The following is an 11,025-nucleotide window of genomic DNA, read 5'->3' as shown; positions in this document are numbered from 1 at the left end:
ACCACTAGTCACAGGCATCCAGCTGAAAAAAGACCCTTCCACTACCACCCTCTGTCTTCTGTGACCAAGCCAGTTCTCCACCCATCTAGCCACCTCCCCCTTTATCCCATGAGAGCCAACCTTTTGCACCAACCTACCATGAGGGACTTTGTCAAACGCTTTACTAAAGTCCATATAGACGACATCCAAGGCCCTTCCCTCGTCAGCCATTCTAGTCACTTCTTCAAAAAACTCCACCAGGTTAGTGAGGCATGACCTCCCTCTCACAAAGCCATGCTGACTATCGTTAATGAGTTTATTCCTTTCTAAATGCGCATACATCCTATCTCTAAGAATCCTCTCCAACAACTTCCCTACCACGGACATCAAGCTCACCGGCCTATAATTTCCCAAGTTATCCTTCCTACCCTTCTTAAATAACGGGACCACATTAGCTATCCTCCAATCCTCTGGGACCTCACCTGTGTCCAGTGACGAGACAAAGATTTGCGTCAGAGGCCCAGCGATTTCATCTCTCGTCTTCCTGAGCAGCCTTGGATAGATTCCATCAGGCCCTGGGGATTTGTCAGTCTTTATATTCCCTAAAAAACCTAACACTTCCTCCCTTGTAATGGAGATTTTCGCTAACGGGTCAACACTCCCCTCCGAGACACTCCCAGTCAACACATCCCTCTCCTTTGTGAATACTGACGCGAAATATTCATTTAGGATCTCCCCTACTTCTTTGGGCTCTGAGCATAATTCCCCACTTTTGTCCCTGAGAAGTTCAATTTTTTCCCTAACAACCCTTTTGTTCCTAACGTATGAATAAAATGCCTTGGGATTCTCAATCCTGTCTGCCAAGGACATTTCGTGGCCCCTTTTTGCCCTTCTAATTCCTCGTTTGAGTTCTTTCCTACTTTCTTTGTACTCCTCCAGAGCTCCCTCCGTTTTTAGCTGCCTGGACCTAACGTACGCCTCTCTTTTCTTTTTGACCAATCCCTCAATTTCCCTGGTTATCCACGGTTCTCGAATCCTACCCTTCCTATCCTTCTTTTTTACAGGCACATGCCTGTCCTGTAGCCCTAACAACTGTTCCTTAAAAGACTCCCACATGCCAGATGTGGATTTACCCTCAAACAGCCTCTCCCAATCAACAGCTGCCAATTTCTGCCTAATCCCAGTAAAGTTAGCCTTCCCCCAATCCAACACCTTACCCTTGGGACACCAATCATCCTTTTCTATCACTATCCTAAAGCTAACAGAATTGTGGTCACTATTTGCCACATGTTCCCCTACCGAAACTTTGAAGACCTGACCGGGCTCATTCCCCAGTACTAGGTCCAGTATAGCCCCCTCGCTAGTCGGGCTATCTACATATTGTTCCAAAGAACCTTCCTGTATGCATTTTACAAATTCCTCCCCATTCAGACTCCCAGCCCTACCCGATTTCCAGTCTATACCAGGGAAATTGAAGTCTCCCACGACAACAACCCTATTTTTCCTGCACCTGTCCAGTATCTCCTGACATATCCGTTCTTCCACTTCCCTTGGGCTGTTGGGGGGCCTGTAGTATACCCCCAACATAGTGACTGCGCCCTTCCTGTTTCTGTGCTCCACCCACAGTGACTCGTTACACGACCCCTCTGAATTGTCCTCCCTCTGCACCGCTGTAATATGCTCTCTAACTAATACTGCTACTCCCCCACCTCTTTTGGCCCCTCCTCTGTCTCGCCTAAGTCAGTCAGTGCATGTGGTGTAGGTACACCCACAGTGCTGTTAGGGAGGGAGTTCCAGGATTGTTATTGGACATCAGTCAGTCCATGTGGTGTAGGAGCACCCACAGTGCTGTTAGGGAGGGAGTTCCAGGTTTGTTATTGGACATCAGTCAGTCCGTGTGGTGTAGGTACACCCACAGTGCTGTTAGGGAGGGAGTTCCAGGATTGTTATTGGACATCAGTCAGTCCGTGTGGTGTAGGTGCACCCACAGTGCTGTTAGGGAGGCAGTTCCAGGATTTTGACCCAGCGACAGTGAAGGAACGGCCGATATATTTCCAAGTCAGGATGGTGAGTGTGGGGCTCGGAGGGGGAGCTTGCAGGTGGGGGTGTTCCCCATGTGCCTGCTGCTCTTGTCCTTCTAGGTGGTTGCAGTGGCAGATTTGGAAGATGCTGTCGAAGGAGTCTTGGTGAGTTGCTGCAGTGCATCTTGTAGATGGTACACACTGCTGCCTCTGTGCTTCGGTGGTGGAGGGAGTGAATGTTGAAGGTGGGGGTTAGCGTGTTGGTCGAGCGGGGGCTGCTTTATCCTGGATGGTGTCGAGCTTCTCGAGTGTTGTTGGAGCGATCATGTGCAAAGTTTACCACAGAAGGATAGGGGATTGCTAAATTCGTAGCTCAGCCTCTGCCTCTTCCTCTCTCCATTCTGCTCACACAGATTGGAGTCCAATGGCCTGACTGAGGAGTGTTGCAGTGACCTTGGGTCTGCTCTGGTTGAGAACCAGACTGTGAAAGAACTTAGCCTCAACTTTAGCCCGCTTGGGGACTCGGGGCTCCAGGTCCTCCAGCAAACGATGAGGAGACGTGGCTGTAAACTGCACACACTCAGGGAGGTTCTCACTCAAAAAACAACCTCAACTCATATCACACCATTAACACACGCAGCTCCTGCACTGGAGCCCGAATCAGAGGGAGCATCGAAGGAGCTCTCAGGACAACCGGTTGATGCACTATCAATCAAGCAAAGACTAGTTTGTATGCAAGAACAAATAGGCTTTTATTAGCAAAAGACTTGGAGCACACCCATGCCGATGAACTGGTCCAGAGACTGAGACAGAGCGAGAGAGAGAGACAGAAAGAGAGAGAGAAGAGAGAGAGAGACAGAGAGAGAGAGAAACAGGCAGAGAGAGAAACAGAGAGAGAGACAGAGAAGAGAGACGGAGACAGAGAAGAGAGATAGAAACAGAGAGAGAGACACAGAGAGAGAGAGAGACAGAGAGAGACAGACAGAGAGACAGAGATGAGAGAGAGACAAAGAGAGAAACAGTTTGAGACAGAGAAAGAGACAGAGAGAGAGAGACAGAGAGAGACAGAGGAGAGAGACAGAGAGAGAGAGAGACAGAGGAAGAGAGAGAGAGAGACAGAGAGAGTGAGATACAGAGAGAGAGAGAGAGAGACAGAGCGAGAAACAGAGACAGAGTGAGAGAGAGAGACAGAGAGAGAGAGAGACAGAGAGAGAGAGAGAGACAGAGAGAGAGAGAGAGAGAGACAGAGAGAGACACAGAGAGAGACTGAGCGAGAAACAGAGACAGAGAGTGAGAGAGAGACAGAGAGAGAGAGATAGAGAATGACACAGATGGGGAGACACATGGGGAGAGGGAGGCAGAGAGGTTTAGGGAGGGAATTCCAGAGTTTGGAGCCCCCCAGGCAGCTGAAGGCACGGCCGCCAATATGGGAGTGATGGGAATCGGGGGATGCTCGAGAGGCTGGAATCAGAGTAACGCAGAGATCTCGGAGGGTTGTAGGAGGTTACAGAGATAGGGAGGGAGCGAGGGAGGGATTTGAACAGGAGGATGAGGATTGTAGGGGCTGGAGGAGGTTACAGAGATAGGGAGGGAGGGAGCGAGGGAGGGATTTGAACAGGAGGATGAGAATTGTAGGGGCTGGAGGAGGTTACAGAGATAGGGAGGGAGGGAGCGAGGGAGGGATTTGAACAGGAGGATGAGGATTGTAGGGGCTGGAGGAGGTTACAGAGATAGGGAGGGAGGGAGCGAGGGAGGGATTTGAACAGGAGGATGAGGATTGTAGGGGCTGGAGGAGGTTACAGAGATAGGGAGGGAGGGAGCGAGGGAGGGATTTGAACAGGAGGATGAGGATTGTAGGGGCTGGAGGAGGTTACAGAGATAGGGAGGGAGCGAGGGAGGGAGGGATTGGAACAGGAGGGTGAGAATTGTAGGGTCTGGAGGAGGTTACAGAGATAGGGAGGGAGCGAGGGAGGCATTTGAACAGGAGGATGAGAATTGTAGGGTCTGGAGGAGGTTACAGAGACAGGGAGTGAGGGAGCGAGGGAGGGATTTGAACAGGAGGATGAGGATTGTAGGGGCTGGAGGAGGTTACAGAGATAGGGAGGGAGTGAGCGAGGGAGGGATTTGAACAGGAGGATGAGGATTGTAGGGGCTGGAGGAGGTTACAGAGATAAGGAGGGAGTGAGCGAGGGAGGGATTTGAACAGGAGGATGAGAATTGTAGGGGCTGGAGGAGGTTACAGAGATAGGGAGGGAGGGAGCGAGGGGGGGAGGGATTTGAACAGGAGGATGAGAATTGTAGGGGCTGGAGGAGGTTACAGAGATAGGGAGGGAGCGAGGGAGGCATTTGAACAGGAGGATGAGAATTGTAGGGTCTGGAGGAGGTTACAGAGACAGGGAGTGAGGGAGCGAGGGAGGGATTTGAACAGGAGGATGAGGATTGTAGGGGCTGGAGGAGGTTACAGAGATAAGGAGGGAGGGAGCGAGGGAGGGATTTGAACAGGAGGATGAGGATTGTAGAGGCTGGAGGAGGTTACAGAGATAGGGAGGGAGGGAGGGAGGGAGCGAGGGAGGGATTTGAACAGGAGGATGAGGATTGTAGGGGCTGGAGGAGGTTACAGAGATAAGGAGGGAGGGAGCGAGGGAGGGATTTGAACAGGAGGATGAGGATTGTAGGGGCTGGAGGAGGTTACAGAGATAGGGAGGGAGGGAGCGAGGGAGGGATTTGAACAGGAGGATGAGGATTGTAGGGGCTGGAGGAGGTTACAGAGATAAGGAGGGAGGGAGCGAGGGAGGGATTTGAACAGGAGGATGAGGATTGTAGGGGCTGGAGGAGGTTACAGAGATAGGGAGGGAGGGAGCGAGGGAGGGATTTGAACAGGAGGATGAGAATGTTAGAATCGGGCTAGTAATGCACTGTGAGCCAGTGTGGGCCAGCGAGAGATACAGGTACTCCAGTTAACAGGATCACACCGGGGTTAGTGAATCTCCGAGGTTGTGCGAGAGTTTGCAGCACTCGTCTAATCCCTCAGACCTTCATCTGCAGCCCCAGAGGAAAATCATTCAGAGAGTAAAGAGAGCTGCTGTTTGAATATATCTCTCTCTGCCACTGATAGAAAGATTGGAACTCGGAGTAAGAACAGCCGTCTGTCTGACAGTCGAGAAGATTTCTAATGGGTAATGAGTGATTTAGCTTTCTGCTTGGAGTAGGAAGACCATGTCATAGAGGTTTACAGCATGGAAACAGGCCCTTCGGCCCAACTTGTCCATCCCGCCCTTTTTTATTAAACCCCAGAGCTAGTCCCAATTACCTGCATTTGTCCTATATCCCTCGATACCCATCTTACCCATGGAACTGTCTAAATGCTTTTTAAAAGATAAAATTGTACCCGCCTCTACTACTACCTCTGGCAGCTTGTTCCAGACACTCACCACCCTCTGTGTGAAAAAATTGCCCCTCTGGACCCTTTTGTATCTCTCCCCTCTCACAAACCTATGCCCTCTAGTTTTAGATTCCCCTACCTTTGGGAAAAGATATTGACGATCCAGCTGATCTGTGCCCCTCATTATTTTATAGACCTCTATAAGATCACCCCTCAGCCTCCTACGCTCCAGAGAAAAAAGTCCCAGTCTATCCAGCCTCTCCTTATAACTCAATCCATCAAATCCCGGTGTGTCCTAAGGGTGGATGGAATTGGTTGAGTAATGGCTGGAACATGGGGACAGCCCTGCACGGAAACTTCCAGAAACACATCTGGTGACAGTTGTCTGAGAGCGGGTGTGAGTTTGGTTGGGAGAGGGGGCAGAGCTTTGGAACGAGCGGAACTTTCCTGAGCTGGAAACTGGGATTTAACCGAAAGCCTCGCTGGGAGTCAGTCACCCTTTCGCTGGGTGATGGGGGATTGGATTCTCTCAAACTTCTGTGCAATGCTCTCTCTCTCTCTCTGTGTGTGTCCAGGCTGAGCAGCATAAATTGAACATAATGTTCTGGAACAGCACTGTCTCGCCTGCTCGGGGACAACCCCACGCTGAGGAGCATTGACCTCAGCAACAACGAGCTTAAGGATGAAGGAGCCCGAATGGTTTTCCGAGCTTTGGAGGAATCAAACAGTCAAGTGGAAAAGTTATGGTGAGTTGGTGAAGGAATTGGAGACGGTTCCCCGAGCGGAGAATGGACACGCTTACTGATTCAGGCAACTTCTCTGAAGGGCAATCTCACACAGACTCCGCATGCTGTAGTCATCGCGTGACCCCATCCACCATCCACAGCGACCGTCTGACCAACAACCCAACACTCACACCAGGATTCCCCAGTACCGTTCATCACTCGACTGAGACACACTCCCTCCCTCCGTCTCCAAACTGTGACACTCCCTCCCTCCCTCAATCCCCAAACTGTGACACTCCCTCCCTCCCTCAGTCTCCAAACTGTGACACTCCCTCCCTCCCTCAGTCTCCAAACTGTGACACTCCCTCCCTCCCTCAGTCTCCAAACTGTGACACTCCCTCCCTCCCTCAGTCTCCAAACTGTGACACTCCCTCCCTCCCTCAGTCTCCAAACTGTGACACTCCCTCCCTCCCTCAATCCCCAAACTGTGACACTCCCTCCCTCCTTCAGTCTCCAAACTGTGACACCCACTCCCTCCCTCAGTCTCCAAACTGTGACACCCACTCCCTCCCTCAATCCCCAAACTGTGACACTCCCTCCCTCCCTCAATCCCCAAACTGTGACACTCCCTCCCTCCCTCAGTCTCCAAACTGTGACACCCACTCCCTCCCTCAATCCCCAAACTGTGACACTCCCTCCCTCCCTCAGTCTCCAAACTGTGACACTCCCTCCCTCCCTCAGTCTCCAAACTGTGACACTCCCTCCCTCCCTCAGTCTCCAAACTGTGACACTCCCTCCCTCCCTCAGTCTCCAAACTGTGACACTCCCTCCCTCCCTCAATCCCCAAACTGTGACACTCCCTCCCTCCCTCAGTCCCCAAACTGTGACACCCACTCCCTCCCTCAGTCTCCAAACTGTGACACTCCCTCCCTCCCTCAGTCCCCAAACTGTGACACCCACTCCCTCCCTCAGTCTCCAAACTGTGACACTCCCTCCCTCCCTCAGTCCCCAAACTGTGACACCCCCTCCCTCCCTCAGTCTCCAAACTGTGACACTCCCTCCCTCCCTCAGTCTCCAAACTGTGACACCCCCTCCCTCCCTCAGTCTCCAAACTGTGACACTCCCTCCCTCCCTCAGTCTCCAAACTGTGACACTCCCTCCCTCCCTCAGTCTCCAAACTGTGACACTCCCTCCCTCCCTCAGTCCCCAAACTGTGACACTCCCTCCCTCCCTCCGCCACCAAACTGTGACACTCCCTCCCTCCCTCAGTCCCCAAACAGTTTAACCGCCCCCCCCCACCCCCCCACCCCCCCCCCCCACCCCCCCCCCCCCACCCTCCGCCGTCACCCTGACTGGTTTCTCCGGAGCTCTGTCTGACCTGGGTGTAGAGTGACAGTTTGAGATGTCCCTCTCCGCGGCTGTGACGTCTGAGCTTGCCTGAGGGACGGTCACAGAATCAAGTTCTTGACTGAGAACTCTTCCTGCAAGGAACTCAGATCGCGCTGTGATAATCCCCCGAGTCTCGGTCTGATAGTCTCCCCCAGCCCGAGGCCAGCCCAGCCCCGAGTCTCCCCGTATCCGTGTTCACGGGAATGTGGATGGCAGACCCAGCGTTTATTGTCCATCCCTAATTGCCCCTTGAGAAGGTGGTGGTGAGCCGCCATCTTGAACCTGCTGCAGTCCATGTGGTGTAGGTACACCCACAGTGCTGTTAGGGAGGAGTTTCAGGATTGTTTTTGGACATCAGTCAGTCCATGTGGTGTAGGTACATCCACAGTGCTGTTAGGGAGGGAGTTCCAGGATTATTATTGGACATCAGTCAGTCCATGTGGTGTAGGTACACCCACAGTGCTGTTAGGGAGGGAGTTCCAGGATTGTTATTGGACATCAGTCAGTCCATGTGGTGTAGGTACACCCACAGTGCTGTTAGGGAGGGAGTTCCAGGTTTGTTATTGGACATCAGTCAGTCCATGTGGTGTAGGTACACCCACAGTGCTGTTAGGGAGGGAGTTCCAGGATTGTTTTTGGACATCAGTCAGTCCATGTGGTGTAGGTACACCCACAGTGCTGTTAGGGAGGAGTTTCAGGATTGTTTTTGGACATCAGTCAGTCCATGTGGTGTAGGTACACCCACAGTGCTGTTAGGGAGGGAGTTCCAGGATTGTTTTTGGACATCAGTCAGTCCATGTGGTGTAGGTACACCCACAGTGCTGTTAGGGAGGGAGTTCCAGGATTGTTATTGGACATCAGTCTGTCCATGTGGTGTAGGTACACCCACAATGCTGTCAGGGAGGAGTTCCAGGATTGTTATTGGACATCAGTCTGTCCATGTGGTGTAGGTACACCCACAGTGCTGTTAGGGAGGCAGTTCCAGGATTTTGACCCCAGCGACAGTGAAGGAACAGCCGATATATTTCCAAGTCAGGATGGTGAGTGTGGGGCTCGGAGGGGGAGCTTGCAGGTGGGGATGTTCCCCATATGTCTGCTGCTCTTGTCCTTCGAGGTGGTAGAGGTGGCGGGTTTGGAAGGTGCTGTCGAAGGAGCCTTGGTGAGTTGCTGCAGTGCATCTTGTAGATGGTACACACTGCTGCCTCTGTGCGTCGGTGGTGGAGGGAGTGAATGTTGAAGGTGGGGGTTAGTGTGTCGATCGAGCGGGGGCTGCTTTGTCCTGGATGGTGTTGAGCTTCTTGAGTGTTGTTGGAGCTGCACCATCCAGGCAAGTGGGGAGTATTCCATCACACTCCTGACTTGTGCCTTGTAGATGGTGGACAGGCTTTGGGGAGTCAGGAGGTGAGTTACTCTCCGTAGGATTCCCAGCCTCTAACCTGCTCTGGTAGCCACACTGTCTATTTCTGACGCATTGTTCTGATCCGTCTCCACAGGCTACAGGGCATCTCACTAACACAGGACTCTTGTCAAGCGTTTGCCTCCTTCCTCCGCACGAACAAGACGGTGACATCGCTGCACCTGAAGGAGAACGGGATGGGGGACGAGGGGCTGAGTTCTCTCTCGATTGGCCTGAGGAATTCACACTGTAAGCTGCAGGATCTGAGGTACGGGCAGAAGCCTCCATTCGGTCATCGGAAAACCAGAGCAAAGTTCCACACCGCTCGTCGGGAAAGTGCCAGCTCTGTGAACGAGTGATCCACTCACCCCCCCCCCCTCCCTCCCTCTCCTCTCCCCCCTCCTCTCATTCCACCCTCCCTCCCCCCTCCCCTCCATCTCTCTGTCAATCTTTCCCCATCGAGCATTTCTCCAGTTGCCCCTTTGGAAAGTTCCTGTTGAATCTGTTTCCGCCGCCCTTTCAGGCAGCGCCTTCCAGATCACAACAACTCGCTGCGTTCACAATAAACATTTCCTCGTTCCCCCCCCCCCCCCCTCACCCCCCTCTGGTTCTTTTCCCGATCGCCTTCAATCTGTGTCCCCCTCTGGTCCCCGACCCTCCTGTCACTGGGAACAGTTTCTCCTTATTGACTCCCGTCACAAACCCCCTTCCCCGATTTGGAATGCCTCGATTCAATCTCCCGCTTAACATTCCCTGCTTGGAGGAGAACATATCCCAGCAATCCCCACGTGAACAGCAGTCCATCGTCCCCAGTGGCGGGGAGGGGGGGGACATTCTGCTAACACCGCTGCCCACCCGCACCGAGGCTCTGATATCTTCCGAAAGTGTTCCCCCCTCCCCCAGCATCGGAGCACGCGGATCAGGAAGGCGATTAGGGATCTGGACGTGACGCCCTCTGCCCGTCAACAAACAAACGATCCTCCCTCCACCTGGACCTCATCGTACCCCAGTGATTTCACCATCCGATTTCATGCATCAATGAGTCTCCGCGTTTCGTAACCCCGTCTCTATCCCCTTCACGAAGAACAGAAGAAATAGAAGGAGGCCATTCAGCCCTTCAAGCCTGCTCCACCATTCAATACCATCACGGCTGATCTATGCCGATCTCAGCTCCTTTTCTGTGCCATTTCCCCATCGCCCTCTATTCCTCGATCTATCAAATATTCATCCAACTCCAATTTAAATACTTCTAATGATCCAGCCTCCAGCACCCTTTGGGGCAGAGAATTCCAGAGATTCACCACCCTCTGCAAGAAGACATTTCTACGGAGCTCAGTTTGAAATGACCGGCCCTTTATCTTGTAGCTGTGTCCCCTTGTTCCAGACTCTCCCACTAGTGAAACCATCTCACCATCTACCCTGTTAAACCCCCTCAGGATCTGATATGTTTGAATAAGGCCATCCCTCATTCTTCTAAACTCCGAGGAACACAGAGCCAGACTATTCAGTCTCTCCTGATAGGACAACCCTCTCATCCCAGGAACTAGCCTGCTGAATCTCCTTTGCACTGCCTCCAATGTCACTGTATCCTTCTTTAGGTAAGGGGACCAAAACTGTACGCAGTGTTCCAGGTGAGGCGTCACCAACACCCTGTACAATTACAACAAAACCTCCCTATTTCTAAACTCCAGCCCCTTTGCAATAATGGACAAAATACCATTTGCCTTCTCAACTTGTTGGAGCTGCCTGCTAGCATTTTGAGATTCATGCACTCGAACACCCAGATCCCTCTGCACTTCACTCACCTCTCTCCAATTAGATAATAATCTGTCTTTTGATTCCTTTGACCGAAGTGTGTGAACTCACGCTTTCCCACATTAAACTCCATTGGCCAGATTTCCACCCAATCCATTGATATCCCGCTGCAGAATCGCAGTATCTTCATCCTGCCCTTTCACCCAGCTTCCTATCATCGGCAAGTTGGAAACCTTACATTCTGTTCCTTCCTCCAGGCTGGACACAACATCCCTCGGGGACAAGGGTATGAAGGATCTGATCCAAGTTCTCAACGGCAAACAATCGATCCCCGAACTGACCTTCCCATACAATTTCATGACTGATTCCTCCATCGAT

The 11,025-nt window shown here is 52.3% G+C and overlaps 1 protein-coding gene across 1 annotated transcript in view; it reads left to right on the top strand.

The window, feature by feature from the left end:
- Window positions 1-2,413: 2,413 nt before the first annotated feature.
- LOC144481839 (ribonuclease inhibitor-like) overlaps window positions 2,414-11,025 on the top strand; it is an 11,070-nt gene continuing 2,458 nt past the window's right edge. Inside the window, exons 1-4 of the mRNA XM_078200992.1 lie at window positions 2,414-2,588; window positions 5,958-6,128; window positions 8,990-9,160; window positions 10,905-11,024. Coding sequence (XP_078057118.1) covers window positions 6,079-6,128; window positions 8,990-9,160; window positions 10,905-11,024 — 341 coding nt within the window. The 5' untranslated portion in view covers window positions 2,414-2,588; window positions 5,958-6,078. The remainder of the gene's footprint in view (window positions 2,589-5,957; window positions 6,129-8,989; window positions 9,161-10,904; window position 11,025) is intronic.

This window comes from Mustelus asterias, chromosome X (assembly GCF_964213995.1).
Source record: "Mustelus asterias chromosome X, sMusAst1.hap1.1, whole genome shotgun sequence".
Taxonomy (NCBI): domain Eukaryota; kingdom Metazoa; phylum Chordata; class Chondrichthyes; order Carcharhiniformes; family Triakidae; genus Mustelus; species Mustelus asterias.
This window is presented reverse-complemented; position numbering and strand designations above follow the sequence as displayed.